Source organism: Microtus ochrogaster, linkage group LG4 (genome assembly GCF_000317375.1).
Source record: "Microtus ochrogaster isolate Prairie Vole_2 linkage group LG4, MicOch1.0, whole genome shotgun sequence".
Lineage (NCBI taxonomy): Eukaryota > Metazoa > Chordata > Mammalia > Rodentia > Cricetidae > Microtus > Microtus ochrogaster.
Genome location: NC_022030.1, coordinates 641,084 through 665,529, shown reverse-complemented (window position 1 = coordinate 665,529; position 24,446 = coordinate 641,084). Strand labels below are relative to the sequence as shown.

The 24,446-nt window shown below is 41.1% G+C and overlaps 1 protein-coding gene across 4 annotated transcripts in view; it reads left to right on the top strand.

Moving 5' to 3' along the window:
* The window catches only part of Arhgap18 (Rho GTPase activating protein 18), a 220,621-nt gene that overhangs the window by 140,046 nt on the left and 56,129 nt on the right, over window positions 1-24,446 (top strand). For 3 of the 4 annotated variants that reach the window (XM_026786410.1, XM_005360897.2, XM_013351448.2), the window contains exons 2-4: window positions 13,686-13,888; window positions 17,342-17,577; window positions 21,337-21,400. In XM_026786410.1, the coding sequence (XP_026642211.1) occupies window positions 13,686-13,888; window positions 17,342-17,577; window positions 21,337-21,400 (503 nt within the window). Of the gene's footprint in view, window positions 1-3,295; window positions 3,333-13,685; window positions 13,889-17,341; window positions 17,578-21,336; window positions 21,401-24,446 lie in introns of those variants that run through there. The other variant, XM_026786411.1, reaches the window with a different exon arrangement.

Here is a 24,446-nt window from a genome sequence, read left to right as displayed (position 1 = left end):
CTTAGCTCAGGTATGGGTAATACTATGTGCAAGGGCCATATCTAGATAGACGTAGGTAGGCAACTCACTGTCTTGGTCAAGTTATATATTTTACTGCAAATTACTTTTTTTGATACTGGTCATCTAGGCAATGTGTCACAGAATCTTTAGAATACAGGCTCCAGGTATTTTTATATGGCACTTTAAGTCATTGAGTTCTGATCCAAAGCAGTCATGGTCTAGCTGTCAATATGTGGGAATTCCGCTTAGTTTTGGGTCTTTTGCCTCTATCTTTCTTTCACTGACAGATAAGCAGAGTAAAATCATTCACAAAGTGTGAATACTTGTCTTATGGGGTCATTTTGGAGCTGAAGAGGTGTAGTGGGGTCCTGGCGGGTGCTTAGAAGCGTAAGGCAGAAAAGTCACAATTAGCATGTTAGAGAAGCCAGGGGATATGTATTTGATTAAGGTTGAAGGGTAGATGATGACTTCACAAATGGAATGGCTGGGTAGGTGCTGCCAATTCATCTGGGAGTTAAGCACAGGCCAATCCTGCAGTCCTCTGTGAAGACTGAGTTGTATTGTTTGATGAGACTGTGGAAAACGTAACAGGGGAGTTGGTTATAAGATGTGGAAGTAGGTGCTATGGAACAATCCTTTTTTACACTATGAATATATATCACTGGTTTATATAAAGCCGACACGGCGGTAGTGGGGCAGGAAGTTAGTCAGGAAAACCAAACTGAGGATGATGAAAAGGAGAGTGGAGTCAGAAGAGACGCCAGCCAGTCAGCCAAACAAGCAGAATGTGTAAATAATGAGGTAACAAGCCATGGGTCCCATAGCAAAGTATAAATAGAAATATGGGTTAATTTAAATGTAAGAGTTAGCTAGTAAAAAGCCTGAGCTATCAGCCAAGCATTTATAATTCATATTTGGTCTCTGAGTCTGTTATGTGGGATCAGGCAGTCGGGAAAGGAAATGTCAGTTTACAAATAGGAGTAGGGAGGATCCCCAAAGTCACAATGGTTAAAAGGGATACCATAACGTGATTTCAGGAAGACAGATGGAAGGTGTGGACTAGCAATTGTGAAGATGAGAAGTCCTAGGCCCAGCGTAGGTGCCCAGTGATGCTGCAGGAAGGGCTTGTGAACAGGACATAACTTAACAGAAATGATCATGCTAGCTGAGCAATGGCTTCAGAATTATCTCAGAAGGAAAGGGTTTAAGACGATTGCCCTCTGAGATGGGGCTTTTAGAGTGGGAAGGGAGGGAAAGGAATGAGCTAAGCCTGTGAAAGTATGTAGTTAAGTTTAGAAAGGCAAGGAAAAGGCTCTTGGCTCTTCATTAGGGTCTAAAGGTGTCAATACATAGGCTTGACCTTGCCCTTACAGAAAAGGAAAAAGAAGAACTCCAAGAGGATCAGAGGGGTGGGCCTTGTAGCTTGATTGACAGCAAGTGGAGACATGAGGAGGACTCAATAAGAGCCAGGCCAATGAGATTTGAGTGTTTCTCTAGTCCTGTGGGAGGGATTTCTGAAAGTGGCTGTGCTAGCTCTTGTAATTTGTTATAAGCTAACAGCATATATAGCAGCCTTTTTTATTCTTCCTAAGAGACAGGCAATCATGTAGTTCTGGTAGGTCCTTCCCCTATCATCTTCTCTACCCCCGGCCTGTTATGACTAGCATGGTTCTGTATCCAGTTACTAACCGCAATGAAGTCTGGTCTGGCTGTGCATGGATTAAGGCTTCTAAATCTGCAAAAGATGAAATTCCTATTCTATCTTAAGAGTATATTAGGTGGATCAGAATGATAGAAATGTCTTGCCAGGTGCTGGAGAGATGGCTCAGCGGTTAAGAGTATTGTCCTGAGTTCAATTCCCAGCAACCACATGGTGGCTCACAACCACCTATAATGAGGTCTGGTGCCCTCTTCTGGCCTGCAGGCATACACACAGATAAAATATTGTATACATAATAAAAATAAATAAATAACTAAATATTAAAAAATGTCTTGCCAGGTGAGGTCAAGGGTCACAGACATTTGCATTATAATGAAGGTAGACATCTTATCTAGTTAACATTTGTTTGAACTAGATTTGAGATACATCAGACACAGAGAAAAGGGCATGAATCCAGATGGTGTCACGATAACCCCATCAGTCACATCAAAAAGAGGAGAATGCTTTCCTACGGAATGAGTATGGCTTCTAGTTGTTCCCTGACCTCCTAAAATAAGTCCAGAAGTCAGTGTGGAAGGGATAGAGTACATCTGGGTAAAGGGAATAGGCAGATGGGAAGAAGGTTCCATAGACAAAGGGTGGAACTAAAGGCAGGAGAGGAGTTGGGAGGGGAAAGGCAGAGGCTTACCACATGAATGGTTGGGAGGCTGGTGACCCAGAGAGAGGAGTTAGGCTCTAGGTTGAGCAGGAACTTGGATGCATCCAAAGGGGAATCCTCAAGATTTTCATTTGGGGCTGGGTTTAAGGAAGGCAAGCTACTGTTAGAGGAGATCTAGAAAGAATTTACTACATCTTTCCTACAAGGGATAGTCCTATGACAAGTTCATGAAGACCTGAATATAGGAATCTCAGAGTCCTTTCTTTAACAATGTCAGAGATATAGAATGATATTGTGAGTCAGCATGACATTAAGGGGCCAGTATTACTTGTCTTCTGAGAGTCTACAAAGGTCACATATTACTGCAAAAGAAGAGAAGCCACTTAGGAGATTTTAAACCCAGAATTTACACTAATTTTGAAGAGTACATCTCAGGGATGAGTTAGAGTAAATGAAGAATGTACAACCCATGGAGGGTCATTAAGGGACAACATCCATCCAGAATGTTTCCTCTATGGGTGATGGACCACCCAATTGTCTGCAAGAGTCCTGAAGCAAACGTTCTTAGGCACGCCCCAAGAATAAAGGTGAAGTGGCTCATGAAATTGGAACCCAGTTTTTCTTTAGAGTCCCTTCTATTGTTGGGACCAATAAATCAGTTGACCAGGTTGAACCTGTCCTTAGAAGGGAGCTCATAGACTAAACTTGGCTCTAGGCTTGCCATGACGTAAAAGTGTGACTCACTGTCAGAAAGAAGTGAAAGTCTGGTCACTGAGTCTCTCAGGTTAAGATCAGGAAGTGTGTCTGGGAGAGGGCATGGTCACATGCAAACAGCGGCCATGCACACTGAACTGCAGACGCCAGGAAAGAAGATTTAACTCAGTGGGCACCAGCCATCCACTTCTTGGTCTCTCCAACTCCCGAAAGAAGAAAGAGAAATGAGAGGAATGGGAGACGTGGGGCTCCTTGAGAAGGAATTAGACATTGACATGCTTCCATGACGATTTACCAGAGGTAAGGGGGAGGGGATTCATAAAATAAGACAAGCAGCACCCACCCGATGCTACAGATGATAGCAGTCTGTCCTCCTTTAGCCCCTACCTTCAAGTTCTATCAGAGTTGCTTTGTTTGGGTACCTTTAGTTGTGAACAAGATGTAAGTAAGGCTTTTGCTAAAAGGACAGAAAGGGACTTTTTTGTTTGGACCCTACAGGATAAAGGGTGGCCCAGAGTCTCAGTCCAGGCGGGTCTTTGAGTCACACTGGAGAGAAGCCCTGGCCAGAGACCTTTGGTTTTTCACAGATCATTTGGTTGATACGAAGCAGAGTCAACAGCAGAGGCAGCAGTACTGACTGGGTAGATGAACTTGATAGTGAGATGGCAATAGGGCAGCTGTGCTAGACTGAATGAGAATGGCCCCCATAGGCTTGTATATTTGGATTAGTAGTTGGGAGGATTATGGCTTGTGGTCTTGTTGAAGAAGACATTGTCACTAGGGGGTAAGATGTGAGGTTTCTGTAGTACACACCATTCCCAAGTTAATTTTCTTTCTGCCTCAAGTTTATGGATAAGAGTAAGGTTTCCACTACTGTTCCTGAACCATACCTACCTGCCTGTGGCCATGCTCCCCACCACGATGGCTTTGCCCCCATTAAGGGCATACTCCTATAAGTTGCCTTGGCCATGACATCTCTTCACAGTAATAGAAACGTAGCTAAGACAGTAGATGACCTTGCCAGATGTGGGAAGAGGCAGGAAACAGGTGGAAAGAAGAGAGTAAAGCTTTCCCCCAGGGCCTTCTTTGATTTGGATGCTGCTGGAATGTATCGTACACATTCAAAGCATGATTCCCCATGTAAAATAACTTGATCAAGAAGAGCCTTTCAGTTGTGCCCAGTGGCTTATCTATTAGGTGATTATGTATCCAATCAACTTAGATGGACCATCACAATGACAATAACAGCCATTTAAGGATGTTAAATATAGACAATTTTATCAAGAAATGTGGTCTAGCTATGTGCACCCTAAGCTCAGGAAACTGCAACTCTTGAGACAGAACCAAGGTCTTTTTTTTGTGAGTCTCTTTGGTATAATAAAACTGATCCCTGAAAAAGAAATGATTTTGTTAACCCAAGTTTTCCCATCCTTTGCTGAGTTAACTTGGAGAAAGATTTAGTCCCCAGAACTTATTACCGCATCTAGAAAAGGATGAGAATGTTTTAAAATCTGTTATAATACTATCTTTATGCTTCAATAAGTGTGATTTTATATAAAATATGTGCAATTATTATGATTAATAACAATATCGTGGTCTGAGTTGCAAGATTTTGCTCTGATTAGGCTAAGATACAAAATAAACGTGACTCTTCTGTTTTATGTTCCCTACTCTGGTTACTTCTTGTATAGAAATAAAGGTAAGGCAGAAAGAAAGTTTCAAAATGGCTCAGTGAGTGAATGTACGTGCTAATAAGTCTACTGGCCTGAGTTCATCTCCCATCCTCCAACTCATAGGAACAGAAGTAACTTCCCAAAATAGTCCTCTGACCTCCATACATAGGCCATGCAACCCCCCCCCGCCACTAATGATGATGATAGTAAAAGTAGTAAACAGGGTAAGAAATATGATGGCAGATGTAGTCATTTTTTTTCATATTTAGAAGGAATTTTTTAATAAAATATACAAAACTATGGACTACTATCCAAGGACTTCAAAAAAACAAAGGTCACAAATCTTTTGCCTCTGAAAGAGACAGAGTAAACAGTCAGAGTTGAAGCACTGCATGCAGCCCTGAAGACATGAGAGATTCTCTCCGTGTCCTTCCGAAGGTCCTGTGACAATCACTGACAATGGACAGATTGGCAGGAAAAAGGGTGTGTGCATGTGTTTAATGTGGTTGTGTGCATCAGAGGCTTTAAGATGTGCAACTTAGAGAAGGTCGTATGAATGAAACTAAATACTCTCTAATGGGGGAGAAAGAAATAGAGCCAGAGATGTAGGCAGAGTTTTCCTGTCCTGACTGCCTGCTCCCAAATAATTGGCTCAGAGACTTAATATAAGTTATAAAAGCTTGGCCAATAGCTCAGGCTTGTTAATAACTAGCTCTTACAACTTCGCCTATTTCTATTAACCTATATGCTGTCCCGAAGCTCATGGCTTTTACCTCTATCCCATTTTGTGTGTCCAACTCACTTTCTGTTTTGTGTCTCCTTTTTGCCTCTGTCCCTCCTCTTCCCATCTTTTTCAGTTTGGCTTTCCCACCTAACCATCCTGTTCAGTTATTGGCCAGTCAACTTGTTTATTAAACCAATCATATCGACATATATTCACACCGTGTACAGAAGAATTATTCTACAGCACAGAGAGTCGTTGACACCTTCAGGGGATACTAAATGATTTTTAGTAGAAATAAATGAGCCCCAAAGGGAAACCACAAATTGGGACCAAGTTGCTCTCAGCTCTAGGGATGGCTACCCCCAGTTAAGGAAGCAAGCTGTCAATGTAAAATGTGATCTTACACACACAAAGTTTCTCTAGAAATCCTGCAAATTGCATCATCGTAGAAATTGATGGAGAGCCCATCTGGGCATAGTGAAGGTTGTTGGCACGTTTTCCTCTCCAACGGTTAATGTTTCCTAGTTACTTGGTGAGGTTCCTAGGGAGTATGCTTAAAGAGATCATATTTCATTGAGAAGATGTTTACTCTTTTAGGGGAGAGAATGTGAGAAAGTCCTTGCATGCTTTGGGGCAGAAAAAAAGAAGAGAAAATTAGATAGCCTTTGCTTCAGAGGAAGGTCCTAAGGCTTTCCACTTTCTTTTAATTCAAAAACATGCCTGAACCATACTTTGAAGTATTGTTTTCTAAGCCTTAAGGAGGTAGAGTGCAAAAAATAAAAATGGGACCAGATTACTAAATATGCATTCCAGTTCACATCCTATAGTTACAAATACTTCTGCCTTCTGGTGACTTTAGAAAGAGACCAGGGATGACCAAGGGGCAAAGAGGTAAATATATATTGTCAAACTCCATGTCGGGAAAGAGGCTCACCCTTTATCAGGGATGGATATGAGTGTATGATTAAGGACATTGGCAAGGTGGGGCTTTTGAAATGATATATTTATTTTTTGTCATTATAGTATCAATATGAAGATACTATTGGAATACATCCCAGTTTTTTATGAAAGCCTGTAAAACTAAATGAAAACAAACAAAGAAGTAGGTCAAGAGGCACTAGGAAAGCATCCCTGCTTCTCTCAGTAGGGATTTCTGGAATATTGCCTGCAGAATAATATGTCCCCTTGTCAGATCCATTAGGGGTGTATTCGAGAAGTGGAAGAGCGGTGGTTTTCAAGGCGTGGTTGGAGACATGGGGAATCTAAGAATCCTTTCAGAAGACTCACAATCTAAACCATTTTCATAGTGTCACTAGGATTCCATTTGTTTCTTTGGTTCTCATTCTGTTGTGAACACATAGTGGGGGGACTCAGGACATGGGGTACAGATATATCTAGGGATAGACCGCCCCAGCAGATGTGAACATCCAGATACCTCGGTGAAGCTGGACATTTCAGGCTATTCCACAAACATAGGACAGTGATGTTCATCTCAATCTTTTTAAACTTTCTCTCTATTTATTTTTTGTGTCTTTTGAGCCTTTCATATCATGCATCTCTATCCTATTCATTTCCCAATCCCTTCATATCCACCCTCTGCCCTTGCAATGCCCCCCCTCAAAAAAAAAACCAAAATAAAATTGAAGAAAAAAGAAAGAAGAAAATAGAGAAAAGGAAAAAAAATATTTCATCATGGAACCTGCAGTGTGACACAGGGAATCACACAGTAAACCTTTTTGTCAATATATCTTTACTTGGAAGTGTTCATTACAAAGAGTCATTGGTCTGGTTCCAGGCCTCTATTTTCTGCTACACTGCCCATGCTGGGTTCTCACTGGGACTCCTCTTGGATATGCTGCTGTTGCCCTGTTTTGTGAAGATCCTCCTGCAGCCTTGGGTCTGCAGGACCGGCCCCTTCATATGTTCTTGTAGATCATGGATGGGGTGGACGTTGGCGTGGGTCATCTCATAACCCTGGTTCTGGGCCTGAGTAGTTGCAGGGTTGGTCAGCCTGCCAGCTATCCCCTGTCCTCAGCTCTCCAACATTGCTCACCCCTGGCAGCAATAAGCAAGGGGAGGGGCCATTTCTCCTACTTCCATGTCCTCAAGTTTTGATCTCCCACACTTGGCCCATCAGGTCCAGCTCTACTGTGTTGCCCAAGAGAGGTGCAGGGCCCACTTTCCCTAGTGCTGCAGCTGCTAAGAGCCAGGTGGCAGAAGCAAGGTAGGGGGGGCATCTTTCCCATGCTCTCTCCACCACATGGCTCACAAGGGGGAAGTATGATTGGCTATCTCACTCTCACAGGCTTAGGTCAAACTCACCCGTTCCTCTGCCAACAGGGTCAGTTCTGTGCTGCCATTGAGAGGATCAGAGCCCGCTTTCCTGAGTGTTGCAGCTGTTAAGGGATGGGGGGAGGGTCGCCTCCTTCATCTGTTGCAGGCAGCAAGGGACTTGGGAGTAAAGGGGGACCTCTGTCTCTCACCACATCACCACATAACAGATGAATAATGCGGACAGCTCTCCCATGCTCACAACTTCAGGGCTGCCTGACCCACACCTCCTCCAGCAGGGCCAGTTCCACCGTGCTGTCCAGAGGAGCTGTAGGGTCTGTTCTCCTCAAGTGTTGCAGCTGGTAAAGGGGCAAGACACAGGACTCATTCTACCGAGTGCTGCAGTTGATAAGGGGTTGAGTTAGGTCCCTCAACCTGCTGCAAGTGGTGAGTGGTATGGTGAGGAGGGTACCTTTCCCTCACCTATGCCACATGTTGTCCAAGAGGGCCATGACCTTCTATCTCATTCTCACACCCTCAGGGACAGTTCTCTCATGCCCAAGTGAATAGGGTCAGTTCTACTGTGCTGCCCAGATGAGGTGCAAGATCCTCTCAACCTTAAATTCTTCAGCCAGTGAGGGGCAGGACCAGTTCTCCCTAGCATGGCAGACAGGGGTGGGCCTGATTCTGTGCAGCTCTATTTTTTCTGCCTTTTGTGGCATCAGGAGCTACGATCAACAACAGGAGACCAAGGCTGCATCAGAGTCATGAATTCAGACATGAGCCCCAGCAGTTACCCAGGCCCAGATATCACCATGGCTCTGAGTGGCAATCAAGCCATCCACCTCAACCCACTCCTCACCTTTTTGCCTCTTCAGATATACCACAGGATAGGAACCATTCGGTGTCTCTCTCCCATGCCACACACCATATATTTGCTCTTCATAGTAGTGCCGATCTGCATGGCACCTTGCAGTGCCAGGTAGTGGGCCAGTATTCTGGGCACAGTGCCCCAGGTCCCGGTGTGGGTCTCCTTGTCCCACTTAGACCCTCATTGTGCTGGGCAGAACCATGCTTCCTCATCAAAGAGATAATAATGCCCAGAGGTGTTGGGCAGGCTCCAATTTGGTGCAGAGATGTTGCTGGAGTCCTCTTCTGGGAAAGGCTACAAAGCCCAGACTGTGATCTGTTGGGTTCTGCCTGCCCCAGCCACATGGCATGGGGCAAAGGTATATCATCTCAGTTTTTGTTCATTTGTTATTGGTTTGCCTGAAAGGATGTAGCGTTCTTCTTCTTCTCCTCTTCCTCCTCCCCTCCTCCTCCTCTTCCTCCTCCTTTTTTCCTTCTTCTGAAAACTTATATTCTTTGTAAATGAATTATATTTATTTTTTCACTTTTAATACCTCATGTAATAACAATAGATAAAACATACACAAGGGAAAGCTTTCTGGTTATTCTTAAAACCTTTTGCCTATGTAAAGGGGTCTCTGTCATCCTAGTTTGAGAACTGGGCTAGAGGATAAGTGATTCCTCTGAGTCTTAGAAGAGAGCACAAGTAGCCTTATTAAGACATAAAGGAGGGAATTGTATGCAGTTAGGAAGGACACCATGGCTATGACTTTCTTCTCATGACTAAGCATGAGACACTCTGGTAGGACTTCAGACTAAGGCTCTTGTTTGTTGCAGGTAGGAGGGTTAAATACAGGATCTCCTAGTTAACATATTTACCATGGAGTGACTTCCTGACCTCAGTGCTGTTGGTAGCTTTCTATTAAAGGTAGGAAGATGAAGAAGTAGAGGTGAGTGACCTACCAAAGATCACGGAGTAAAGCAGTGGGAGAATCATTTGGTGCTCGGGTGTCTACATCTCTGCTGGCTGAACTGACAGGAGGATGAGTCATCGATCAGTCTACTGTGGCATCACCAATGACAGCCTTACCTTCCTGTAGAATACAAATTGTCCAATCATTTTTGCATTCACTGTGACAAAAGAAATAACAACCTGTATGTGGTGGCACATGCCCGGAATCTCAGCACTTGGGAGGCCAAAAAGGGTCGATGGCAAGTTGAAGGATAGTGTGGTCTTCAGAGTGAGTATAAGGCCAGTAGGGGCTATATAGCAAGACTCTGTATCTAAAAGAACAAAAACACAAGCAAAAATAGGCATTCCTAATACCTTGAAGAATATAGATGCATTTAAAATTTTCTGATCACGTGAAAAAGTTATTAAGGCAAACTGAGATAAGTTATACCTGGGGAAAATATAGTGTTGGAAGAGGAGGCTACTTGTTTTGTCCCTGGCTATTCAGCAGCTCAGACCTGAAATAATTACACAGAAACTGTATTAATTAAATCACTGATTGGCCCATTAGCTCTTAGCTAAGTCTTATATATTAATTTAACCCATTTCTAGTAATCTCTGTATTGCCACATGACTGTGGCTTACTGGGTAAAGTTCCCAGCGTCTGTCTCCAGTGGGGCTACATGGTTTCTCCCTGACTCCACCTCCTTTCTCCCAGCATTCAGTTTAGTTTTCCCTGCCTACCTCTATTCCCTGCACAGGGCCAAGACAGTTTCTTTATTAACCAATGATATTCACAGCATGCAGAGGGGAATCCCACATCAATACAGTAAAGGTTCAGTTACCTTTATAAGCATAGAAGACATGGTAGCAAGGCTGAAAAAGAACATTCCATGAAGACCCGTAAGAGTCGGTGAAAGTAAATATTTCTTGGTGGTTTTGGTGGCCATGAGAAAAGGTCAAGGGCAATGTGTGTATTAGAAAGAGCATGACGTATGCACAACAAGACTGGGAGCTACTGGCAGACAACTTCTCTGAGAGGACTATTTTCATTTTGGTTATTGCAGTTGCTGGAGATGAGTGAGGCAGGATTGCTCGAAGCCTCACAGAAGCTGCTGGAGGGAAGGAAAGGACCTGAAGGGCTGTTTGACAGCAGGTCCTTGGGGCAGTTGGTAGCTGCCTGTGGTAGAGTCTTTGTTTCCTTGATTTCAGCACCACTTACCAGCTGAGGTCGTGTGGAGATGAATTCTCTTCTATTCGGCTTCATTACACCTAGCAGATGGTGCTTTATGATTGTGAACTCAATTTTCAGAATAAGTGTTAATAGATAAGACACAGTCCTTAAAATAAAAAAGAGGAAATCGAGTAACTGGTCACTTATCAGGGCAGCTTTAAGACGGTTCTAGTCTCCCTGAAGGATAAAAGTTAAGTATGTCCTCAAAAGATGTGAGACAGCCTACTAGCTGGCCTCACCAGAAAGAAATGTTTGCATTAGAAGAAAAAAAAAAACTAGATTGACAGAATTCAGCAGAGTGGTTTATTGCCAAATATTTGCTTATCCCATTCTCACCCTAATATTTAAAATAGAAAATATGATCCAACAATACTCACCAGTGATACAAAAGGAAAAGAAAAAGGAAAAGAATGGAAAAGGCCCATGATTCATGGATTTTCCAGTTATCACAAGTTGATTCAGCAGCCAAATCCTAGCAAAGTCACAGTATTGAGTCACTTCATCAGCTCTGAGGTATGAGATTGGTGCTATGTGCATGTTTGGAAGGCAGGGCTTGACAGAGAAGATACGTTTATGTAACAACGCTATAACTCAGTGCCCTCAAATTTTTCTGCACATGCTATCTTAATGGAAATTTACTGGAACTTTCTTGCCAGAGCAAACACATTTCAGCAGGAGTGAAAGACTTAATGTTCTTCTGTTCAGGTGCACCACTTTCCTGTGTGCAGGTAATCTACATTATTTGGTATTATTAGTTATTATACTTCTCACAGTTCATAGGACTTATTGTGGTCTTCAACAGGGACCATAGAGCCAGAGGTAGAAAACAAGAAAATGGCAGTCAATTTTATCATCTAATGAGAGAGAAAACAAAAGCAAAGCCGTGATGCCTGCAAAGTTGTCATGAAAGAGACAACAACAAAAACGGGTGGGAAGCACAGTGAATCTGCTTTAGCTATCTAGACAGGCTGATTAAGGAGGTGGACCACACAGCTGAGTGAAGCTTCTGAACCTGGAAATGCAAACCTTCGTGAGAGGGCTGACATTTTATGAACAGTTTACAAATCAAGACTGAAAATCCTACAGGGACAGCAGGACTCCACAGTGATAAATGGGGCCAGTCACCTGGCTTGGCAGTTGCATACCCAGTGACGTAAACAGGCTGAGTGGGCTAGAAGGGAGGAGGAGCCCTTGAGTTAAGGATGAAGGAGGCCGATGATGGACACTGAATGAAAGAGATTGTCAGGCATTCTCTCCACTTCCTCTTGCTAACCCTGTCCCTGAAGCCCACCCAGGATGATGGCAGGAAACCAGAGGTATTGTTTGTGAGGTAGGGCATCTCACTGTACAGCCCAAAGTGGCTTTGACTTTGCAATCCTGCTGGCTTAGTCTACTGAGTGTTGAGATGACTAGGGTAGGGTTCTATACCCTATTCCATGGGGATTTGTCAATGATCCTTCTTTTTATTCTCACAATAATAACGTACTGAAGATCTAAGAACCAGCCTTAATGAATATAACTTGTCTGGTACCATATCACAGCCTGGTAGCATATCACAGCTAACGGCTTGGTTGTGCTCCCTTTTTTCACACGTTCTTTGCCTTCTTTTTTTCCCCCATAACAAACCATTTGGAATCCAACCAGATGGACTTGTCAGAGTTTAGGAACCCGCTCCTTCACATAGTGTTAGGGTCTTACTCTTTTAAATATCAGAAAGACCAGTTTCAATATGAGACTATGAGTCATGGAATACTAAAGAATTTTATTTTATTATGCTTCTCTTTATTTTCAATATGTACAAGAAATAAAACCAGTCTAGCAAGTATTGCTTCTTAGTAGTTCTTGGGAGATAAAAAAGCATTTGAAATTAGAATAATAAAACTCTTCTACCAATTATTATCCCCACTCAAATTGTAGTCTTTAAGAAGAAAAGAATTTTATATAAAGTGAAGACTCCAGAGATGAAAATGTACCTTTTTTGAGGTACCTAAGGGTTGTTTTCTTTCTATCTGTAAATTACAAGGATAAAAATTTCTATTTTACATAGTTTTTTATTGCAAATTATCATAGTTCCATTTCAGAAGTAGGTGGGATGTATCATGAAAACTAGTTTACTTTAACTCATAAAAATCTCACTGAAGGGCCAATAAGGCAGTCAATAGGTAAAGACACTTGCTGACAAGCCTGGTGATCAGAGTTCAATCCCTGGGACCTACAGCACGGAAAGATAGAACTAATTTTCCTGAACTGTCCTTTACCTCCTCATGCTCTCCGTGACTCATGAACCCTCTCCTGCCCAATAAAGAAATGTAAGGGAAACAAGTCGCATACCAATTTATCTTTTGTTCATAAATAGCAAGAGACAATTTTAATTTGTTCAGAATTTCCAGTAAAGGAGTATTTAGCCATGTTAGAAATTATTTACAAGTCATGAGTCCATTTATTGTTTTAAAAGTACTTTCTTCAGTAGATTAGAACAGAAAATTTTGTAAGTTAACTTCTATATATTTCAGCACCAAAAATTGAGATAGAAATTGAAATTAACCCTTTATTTACTGGAGGCAGTGATTGGCTATAAGTTGATTGAGTTTGAATATACATGTAATGGCTAAAAAATTATGCATTCTATAAAATGTGTTCCTAATTTATTTGTGAATAGCCAATAACTTAGCCTCACTTCATTGCTTTCTAAATATAAAATTTTAGATTTAAATGAATCTAAGTGAAAGTGTAAGTTAGTAGTTGCTCCTGGTTCTTTGTTCTTCTTTTCTGTAGAGCCTGAAATTGAGATGAGTCATCAGACTGCTTCCCTGTTGGTGCCACTGACCATGAGTTAACAAAGCAAGGGTGAACTTTCGTTCCCAGACTTCCCACCTTGGTGTTGTGATATTTTGGAAATAGTACTCATTTCTCATGCTGCAATGAACCATATTTTGTTCTGTATTTATAGTCGCAGATATGGCCAGTACACCATGAACCAAGAAAGCTCCACCAAAGTTAAAGAGAGGCTTCCATTTGATCGATCGGGTTCCCAGGACTCTTTGGATGAAGTATTGTCCATGGAAGACTATTGGACGGAACTAGAAAATATCAAGAAGTCTCATGAAAATCGCCAGGAAGGTCAAGAGGCCGTTGTTGTCAAAGAACCTGATGGTAATGACTAAGTGAATAAAACGCATGTGTATTAGTAGAAAATGGATGTCCAGAGAGGAAGAGAACAGACCCCAAGTAGTTGCCTTTGAACTTGAAGGTTACTAAGCTGCAGCAGATTTAAGTCCAATTACCAGGTACAAGTGTTGTGAGCAAACTCAGTTTATAACAATGGCTAAGTTCGTTCCATTAAAGATTCAGTGAGTTAGACTTGCTGTTTAAAATCATCCATGCTGACTTTAATTCCTTCCACAATATCCTAGCCTCATGGCTATTTGGTCTTCAGGAAGTGTGGATGGTGGTGGCCGGCTCTTTATGTTGCATTGATTCTGTTTTTCTATTTGTTAAGTAGCTGGATTTGTTAGAACTCTGCTGGTTTGCAGTCTGTTTTCTTCTTACTGAGACTTAGCTGGTGTAGCTCTTTCTGCTTTAAGGAAGAACAAATAAGTTCATTCTCCTTTTTCATATATGGTAATCCTTTCAGCCTTTGAGGTTATTTTTCTGGTTTCTAGCCAATAGATTTGCACATTGCAGATGTGCATAAGACACCCGTGAAGTTTTGAGACATTAGGTAGACCTGGTCCTGTATCACTCAGCACAGTATCCAGACTGAAAACAGCACAGTCTGCTTTGCCGATGGCAGGGTGCAGATTTGGATGCTAGAAGATAGCATTAGCATTTTCCGCTCCCTTAGTTGCTTCTTTCTAGAATTTAACATATAGGTTTTGCTCACATTTCTTCCCAATGGTATTTTATATATAATTCATTCACTATTATACTTGATATTCTGGAGAAAACATGCAATACTTGACTTTTAAAATATTTTTTTCTTAAGTTTTTTACTAATTCCTTTAATACTTTAAAATTTTAAAAATTAAAATTAAGGATATCATCATATTTGTGATGCCAGATTTTGTCATCAAAACTGTGGCTTTCTTTCTTTCTATGCTCTCCATGAACTTGTATATATATGTTGGTGTATCAGTAGATATATAAATGCCAAAAGATAGTTATAATCAGTTCTGTGGTCCACTAGTACAGACATCTTTAACTTAGAGTCAATGAAGCAATGAATTAAAGTAACTCTATAAATAGGGTTTTCTCCTTTGCTACAATGTTGCTTTAAAAATAATTTACCAGTAGTAATCTGGGTCAGCTTCAGCACTCTTCGTACATAGGATCTCACTATGTAGCCCAGAATTACCTTGAACTTGTAATTCTCCTGCATCAGCCTTATAAGAGCTGGGGTCACGGGTATGTGTCACTGTACCAGGCTTGGATACTTGCCTTAGTTTAATATTTTTCAGATTGAAAAAAGAAAATCATATCAGCCAATCTGATTTCTCATATATTTTTCTGCCATTCTTTTCTAAATACATTATAAGAAAAATGTATCTTATTTGGAATAATTAATAAATATCATCTTCTAGTGTGTGTTTTAAGACAAAAGCAACTTGCCAGTTGCTCAGTAGGAAACACACATTTAAGTCTTATGTGTAGGAATGTACCTTTAGCTGTTTGAGAAATCTCCAAAGTTAAATTGAATTCACAGATGATGAAGAACAATGGGCATAATTATATATACTCATTTTTCTTGGGTATTATTATTATTACTGTTATTGACATGATCTCACTATGTAGCCCTGGCTGTCTTGGAACTCACCATATAGACCAAGCTGGTCCTCCACTCATGGAGATCTGACTGCCTCTGCCCCTTGTGCTGAGATTAAAGGAGTGAGCCACCATGCCTGCTTTTCTTAGGTTTTATATAGTTTGTTTTTCTTCTGTTTTTAATGTACTAACAGCTATAATCATCTTGTTTTCCTTGTCATAATAATGTCAAACCCCTCCCCCTCCCAGAACTCTGGGTTTATGCACCTGTGGTGTGTTTTATCTACTTAGCAGTAATGACAATGACTGGCTGTTTTTCTCCTCGCCAGGGCTTTTGACACTTGATTTCTACACTCAAGGAGCTGCTCTGGTGTAGAAAGGCAGAAATCATTCTCTAGTGCTACAGATGATAATATTTGCAAAGTGTCCTGACCTTTCAGTGTTGAAGTAGCTCTGGTGATCCTCATTTAGTTTACATAGGAAAAGGCAGAATTAACTTGAGGCTGCCTTGTTCAAAATGACATGGCTGTCAAGCTTCTGAAATGGACTACAGACTCTTCTGTGTCTTTTGTGACCTGCTATTACTTTTTTATTTCTCTCTATAAACATGGTGCTTGGAATGACTCTAGACTGGTTTTCCATCTGTTTTTTTACAAGCTTCATTAGGCCTTAAAATACAGCATCCCTTGGTATCTAGGAATGATTGGTTCCAGGACCTCCAGAGCACCAGAAATCCACAGATATGTGTCTTTTTATAAAGACACAGAATTTGTGTAAACCTATTTACATACTTCTGTATACTTTAAATCAGTTCCGTGTTATTCATAGTATGTGCTAACATCCTAAAGTACATTATATAGGTGTGATATTGTGTTTAGGGAATGACAATAATTGAAATGTCTTCTTTAGTCAGGCCAGGTAGGGCTTGCAGGTGTCTGCTGTAGGAGACCAAAAATTTAGAGCCTGCCCGAGCTATGTAGTGAGACAGTGTCTAAAGAAAAACAAACAAACGAACCCCCCAACAAGAAAAATAAACAAATAAAACACATACAAAAAAAAGGAAAAAATAGTTTGTACCCATGTTCAGTTCAGACACATTTGTGTTTAGTCATATATTCAATCTTTCAGATGCAGAGACCACAGATGTGGAAGGAACTATATTTAAGTTACAGCCGAATTTTTACTTTCCGTGTTCTCAATCAATTATCTAGTTAGTTTTCATACAAGCTCCTTTGTTATTGTTGTTGAAAGAAATGTGCTTTAAAAAAATTCTTTAATATCTCCATTATCTCATTTGAGAAAAAAATTGGAAAAATTATTTTGAAATTGAATAGTTCCCCCATGCCCTGATATTTTTTCTTTGTACTAACTTGTCATATGCCTCACCAGTGACACAGAACCGAGAGAACAAACCCTTTTAGAGATTAATGTTGGACTCCAAGATAGCCTTGAATTTAAGCCAAGAAACTAGATCTGCCTGTGTGCTCTCAGCACCAACTTCCTGCGCCACCCGCTGGAGGAGGTTGTCTCTTTATGGCTCGCTAGCCTCTAGAAGGAGCGCAGTACCGCCCTCCTTAGTTAATATGCAGGAAGCTGTGGAGGTTAATTACATGTGAAGCAATTAAAAAAAATTTAATTAAGTATATATGAAATTGACCCAAAATTTGCTATCACTATGGCCAGAGTAGATGGCAGTTGTCCAAGTTTCAGATAATGATTCTCAACACTGGCTTAGTTGTAATAGAAGCGTTTCAGTCAGGATTTCCGATAGTTGAAAAACATGAACGTTCTTATACTTTATGGTTACAAAATGACGTGTTTCTTTCTTTTACAAAACCATTGTAGAGGGAGAACTGGAAGAAGAGTGGCTCAAGGAGGCTGGGTTGTCCAATCTCTTTGGAGAGTCTGCCGATGACCCCCAGGATAGCATCGCGTTTTTAGCCACGCTTACCCGGACTCAGGCGGCAGCTGTTCAGAAGCGGGTAGAAACGGTCTCCCAGACCTTGAGGAAGAAAAACAAACAGCACCACATTCCTGACGTCAGAGACATATTTGCTCAACAGAGAGAAGCACGAGAAAAAGTAAGATTCTTTACTGATAGGATGGCAAAGGCTGAAATGCTTGGACTCATCGGAACCAATCCAGTTCCTTCAAGATCATTGCAAACTGAATGAGCACCTAGTGTCTACCCCGTGTCAAAGCGCTGTGCCGGCAGTGTGCCAATGTTCTTGATTGACTTTTCCCATTCTAGAAGGTACCCAGGGAGGCAAATACCTAAGCAAGTTCAAATTCAGTACAAAAATTCTGCGGTCGGTAGGATGGAGTCCTGGGAGCATTTAGATGTGCCTATCACACCACTGGGTGTGACAGAGTTGGGGTGAAGGCCTTCCACACAGCCTGCCTGCCAGTTGTTTCTGATAGAAAAGCAGGGCGGGGGGAGTATGTTATTCCTTTTTTCTTTTCTTGGTTTTCCAAGACGGGTTTCATCTGTGTAGCCCTGGTTGTCCTGGAACATACTCTGTAGCCAGCGTTTGCCTCTAACTCGCAGAGATCCCACTGCCTCTGCCTCCCAAGTACATAAAAGTATATGCCACCACTGCCTGGTCCTTATCTACTATTGCTAGAAGAAATCTTTGAATTTCCAACCAACTCAAAAATGAGTGGAAGTGAGGTATGAGGTATGAGGAAACAGACGGCACCTGAACTGTGAAGTTGGGACCTTGAGAGAAGGAATACCCTCTTTGTGGCAAACTTTCGGCACCTCCCATGGCATAGAGATTTGAGTTAAGACAAACCCAGCTGGTTAGTGTTTTCATGGAAGATGCTGGATTAGGGGTGGAAACAGAAGAATGGTAAATAAAGAGATTTTAGGGAGATGGTAGAAGTAGTAGACCCATGTGGCCCTCACAGTGCTGTGCAGAATAGCTAGTTGATAGATCATTCATTGCTTATCAGTGAGGAAATAAGGGGCTTGCATTGCACTGAAATGATCACACTTATGCAAGTCTTGCTACCAACAAGGAAAAGTCAGCTGAACTAAATGATGTTTTTAAGAGCACAGAAAATTTGCCTTCTGGCCCCATCAGCTCTGGTTTAGAAAACCCACACAAGTCATTGGGAGGGTAACAAAAGGATTCTTGAATAATGGTTCTAATGACAACATTAGCAATAGCAATTGCTGCCACAGCTACTGAGCTAATGGCTTCACCTGCTTTATCTCATTGAATCCACACAGCTGTCTTATGACTGAGGTGTTATCATTGCTATCCTATGGCTGAGGTTCATAGACTTTAAGTAACATGCTCAATGTCCCATAGATGCTAAACCCAATTTTGTCTGACTTTAAAGCGTTCTTCCTCCTGCTGTATTTCCACTTCCAAACATGACTCTGATGCTGAGCAGCCTGAATTTGAGAACCCATTTATAGTATAAGCAAAGGGCAATAAAATTTTCATGATTCTTCATAAAAAGTAAAATGGAAGAGCTTATATTTAAGGCACCTTTTTTGGGGGCTGTTGTTGTGTAGAAAGCCTTTACTTTTTGCAATCATTTTGCTCTTCTGCAAAAGTCCTTTCAGTTACAGGCTATTATTCTCCTTGCATGGCCAGCTGTGGATCAAACTCAGCCCGTTTCCAGGAATTCAGGGTCACTAGATTGCTCCAGGCACTTGTATAAGTTGCTTGTTTGCTTACTAACCAGTGGTTATTTGAGACATCAACCAGGGCTGAAGGACGGAACTGGGTTTCCAGTTACAGAAAAAATGAATGATAAAGCTATACAATATGACATTTCTTTCCTAATTAAAAGGTATTGCTTTCTCCCTGGCTCTGTCCACCTAGAAAACTCAGAGAATGTGTGAAGCAGGAATGGGCAGAAAGCTGAACTTTAATAAATTTGTGGTGTGGGATTCCTGCCAGTCTCGAGGACAAATGTTGTTACTTGATGCTAGAAGAAACATTATTTTTTACAGCCAGTTCCTGGAAAAGTCTTACCCATGTGGTTTAGAATCTGAAATAATTGGTTTTTATTATCTGCTGGTCTCATTAAGAGAGAAATAACACAAGCATATTAAGATAATGCTTTCTTTTGCTGGACACCTTTAATTGAAATACACTGTCCTCTAGAAGATGATCTTCCATTCCCCATCCCTAAAGCATCTATCTTTGTTTGTGGCTCTTCTGTTCTGGAATAAATGTATATTCAGCTTTTCCTGTGTCCACACGTAAGCATGAAGTTCATGCTGACACCAGGAAATTTAATACCTAAATGTATCCATCTGCATGCCTATCTTCCGTTACTAACAGAAACACTCTGACCACATACTCTAAATATATATCTATATGTAAAAGTAGAATCCCTAAGCTGGGTGGTGGTGGCGCATGCCTTTAATCCCTGCACTCGGGAGGCAGAGGCAGGTGGATCTCTGAGTTAGAGGCCAACCTGGTCTACAAGAGCTAGTTCCAGGATAGGCTCCAAAGCTGCAGAGAAACCCTGTCTCGAAAAACCAAAAAAAATAAAAAGTAAAAAAAAAGAATTCCTGACTGTGTTCACTGTGCCATGAAAGGCCAATCCTCTACAGACATATAGACAGAAGGAAGCAGAATGTTATATTGCAGTCAACGAAGGTATACCTTTGACCATGCCATGTGTCACGTCTGTGACATGCCATTTGCTGTTCATGTCTTCAGCACTACAGGCATCTAGTTCATATGTTAATGACTTATTGGCACCAGCCCTAGTGATTTTTGTAAAACTGTGGGCGAGGGAGAAGGGTCTTTTGTGGCTAACAGCTTGAGGTTCATTGTGTTTAGAGGAAAGTAGGAGGGCTAATTATTTTTAATGTAGAAATGGAATCCAGTAGAGTGATTATCAAAAATAATGCACTCAAATAGGCCTCTTTGTATGCTTACCCGAGACTCCCTTTCCTGATCTTCTAAAACCCTCTGGAAACGGAAGAATTGCTGTCTGACCACAGGCATGGGTGGAGTCAATCCTGGCTCACCATGTTTATCAACCCCTGAAGGGCCATCTTTGTAGGTCAACCCCACTCTCTAAAATAGACACAAGTAGGAGGACACTTGTTTGGGATCAGAGGGGATTCCCATGAGAATGAGGGGGAATAAGAGAAGGTCCTGGGGGTATTGAATATGATCAAAATATATGCTTGTGTGAATTTATAAAAATATTTTAAAACCAGTGTCAAAAGATGTGTATAATACAGTGATTTCTTTATCATCACTATCAATTATTACACATTTTTATTGTGCTTCCCATAGTAAGCTCATATCCACTTGCAATTGCTCCTTACATTCTACTGAATATTTAGGCAAACATGGGTCTTTAGGTCTTTGTGATTTGCCTGTTCTAGACTTTTTCATAAACATGGAGTTATAATATACATGGCTGTCTGACTATTCCTTTCACGCAGCATAATATTTTCAGAGTTTATTCATGTTGAAGCATGATTTGGAAGTTAATTTTTTGTTGTTGTTGCTAAATACTATGTCATGGTGACAGTAGGCCACATATATCCACTTACTACTGGATATTGCTAACATTTCTTCTTCATCTAGACAGTGGTTTTTCACATGACAGGGGTACTCTTGGCATCTTTTCTGTTCCCAATTGTGTTTGGTATATGTCTCACTGTTACAGGTAATCACCCGCTTGTTGGAGGATTGTCTATTGATGGTAACCTTGGCACTTTGTCCCCTCACTGTGGCTTGTATAAGTCTGAATACATTTCTTGTTCTCTCAAGGTTAGGATGGTATTATTTACAACACCATGTTCTCCAGTTGTGAGTTGGGAGATGACTAAGTGGCTCCTTTTCTGTGTTTAGTCTCCAGATGGCTCAGAATCGCAGTCAATCGGAACAAACGAAAACAAAAGCCAAGGAAAAGAGGGTATGTCAGACCTGTGCTCTTGATTGTTCCCTTTAATTGCTATACCACAGTTGTCACTCAAACACGTTACCTTCATTCTACTAAGCAACTTCTATTAAAATATTAATGTTAGGTAAATAAAGATAAATGTATGATTCTGGATGTAGGGTTGGCCCTTTATCTTTTTTATGTGTATTCCCATCTGATCCAAATCTGTATATACATCTTCCTGACTGTTTATCATATCAAAATAGTGTGTAGAGCTTTGTACTTCGTTCAGTACACTCATGAATTCTCCCTGGTAGGTGTTACTCTTGGTCCATTTTACAAATGAGAGAACTGAGGTTTGGACTTGAAAAGCTATGTTCCCAAGACCATGCATCTGGGATGTGGAGTTTCAGTGTCTTGTTCATGAATCATAAGCTCCAATTCAACAAGGGGTTTTATTTTCAGGAGTTTTAGAGAAACCTTTAAGAAAAAAAAAGTTTTTCTTTTTTTTTGAAATTGATTATAATTTTCTTTCTCATTAAACATTTCTTATTTTAGAGATGAATTAGAGATTCAATGTCTAGAAGAAAATGAATACAAAGATTCTATTAAGCACCACCAAGGAAAAGGTTACAGCTTTTGTGTTTACAAGAAGGGAAAATGTCCTTGGCTAAGATCCTAAATTGAAGCTTAAAGAAAAAAAGTCCTCAAGTTACTTAAGAAACACTTACACACATGAGCTATGTTTTGGTTATTACTCATGTCTTAGTGTCTGAGACATCTGTACATGATAGTTTTGCCTTGGGCTTGGCAATAGCAGGGTCGCCGAGTGGTTGTCAGGGAACTAGAGGCTTGGGAAGCCTTCCCAGCCTTCCTTTAGATATCACTCATTAGGAAAAACTTACAAGGGATGTTCTGGAAATCTGAGAGCAGATAACATCTTTGTTTCGTCAGAATTTTCTCAATACTTCTCTTTTAAAATATGGAAAAAATTAATAAAATATTTTTAATAAGAACACTTAAAAATATAAAGACATGCAATACACACATGAACATCATGAGTCTGAGTATGTGTGCGTGCAAGTGTGCCCACACACATACCCCTGTAAAAATAGTTTCTTCTTCCTCTTTTATGGAGGCTTCTGTAGCTATCATGTGTTGTATCAGAATGAACTGCTGGGTATTTCTCCCTGTCTGTGTGCCAGCAGACACTGAAGTGGCAAGCAAGCTGTCTGTGCCAGCCCTAGCCTTCTAGAGAGCTTGGGTCCTCAGAGAGACAGATGACTCTTTTGTGCCAGTGTCAATATACTTTGGGCTTTGGAGAAGAGTGCCTGCCAGTTGTTTAACAGATATTGAGGAAAACATTGTCCTTTCTTCGTGTTTTCCTCTCTTGCCCGAGATCATAATGTTGGCTCTATCAACAAACGTTTTATGAGACAACTCCATTATATGAGCACTTTCGGGCTGAGATTGCAGCAGGCAGGGGAGAGGTGACAAACTTGTGGCCTGATTCACATCTGTTTCTGCTGGAAGGCTGAGCAGTTGGGGTCAGGCTGCCAAGCACATTACCCGAAGACTGTGCACATAGCCAGTCCAGTCCAGTCACCTGGTGGCCGCTGCTGCACCTGTTCGGAGAATGCCCTATTCTTTTGTTTATCAGTGAGCTGATGGTGATTTGAACACTTTGGAAAGTTCAGAAAGAAATTATAGAGTTTTTGTTTGTTTGGTTGTCAAGGTCACTGTGAGAAAACACTAATCAAAGGCAGCTTGAGGGAAGAAAGAGTTGAGTGGGCTTACAGATTACAGCCCTTCATCCAGGGAAGCCAAGGCAGGAACTCAAGCCGAGACCATAGGCGGTTGGTGCTGATTGGCTGGCTCCCAGGTTCATGTGAAGCTATATTTCTCAAGCGATCTGGGGACACCTGCCAAGCGATTGCATTACCAACAGTAGGCTGAATCCTCCTACATCAATCAGCAATCAAGGAAATGCCCCACAGACTTGCCCACAAGCCAATCTGATGGAGGCGATTTCACAATTAAGAGTCCATATTCCCAGGTGTCTTAAGATGATCATCAAGGTCAGCCATGTGTATATGCATGGAAACACTATCTGGAGTGTTGTAAAGGGAGGCTGGTTCTGATTAAAATCTCAAACCACGAGTGTCAGTCTGATCTAAATGTTTCCCACACACTTGAGTTTTTATTGCATTCAAGACAACCTATTTTGGGGCAAAACACATAGCTCCGCAGTTAAGAGCACCCTGGTCCTATTCCCAACACCCACAACCAACAGCTCCCAGCTTTATGTAAGGTCAGTTCCAGGGACTTTAACATCCTCTTCTGGGCATGGCAGGCATGTGACGCAGAGACATATGTATACTAAACAGTAATATAAATAAAATAAAGATCTTTAAAAAACAATTTCAAACTAAAAAGTAATAGGCTTTGAATATTTAAAGTATTGATATATTTCACATTAACCTACTTTCTTAACTCTTCATAAAATTATACAACTCTATGAAAGGCTCAATATTTGTGTGTACTTAGAAATATTAAAAATTTACATTTTTCATAGTGATTTGTATACTTTTAGTTTCAGAAAAATATTTTTAAAATAGTTTCTATACATTTCGAACAGCTGGATAATTTTTAAAAAGTAATTATAACTGAAACATACTGTCTTCTAAATTCGAAGAAAGGGTTAACAAGATGGTTCAATCAGTTAAGTGCTTGCAAGTTAGATGCTTGCCTTGTAAGCATGTAAGGGCTTGGGTATGATTCCCAGAACCTATGTGAGAAAGCCACACACTGAAATGGTATTTCAGCGCTGGGGAGGTTTAAACAGATGAATCCCTAGGTTTGCTGCCCAGCCAGATTAGCATGCTTGTTGAGTTTTAGGTCACTTGTCTCAAGGGTAAAGGGGACAATGCTGGATGATTGGCACCTGAGGTTTCCACTAATCTCCACATGCATGTGTATATACCTGTGAGTCTGCCTGCACAAATGAACAAATAATCACACATGCACACACACATACAGAGAGAGAGAGAGAGAGAGAGAGAGAGAGAGAGAGAGAGAG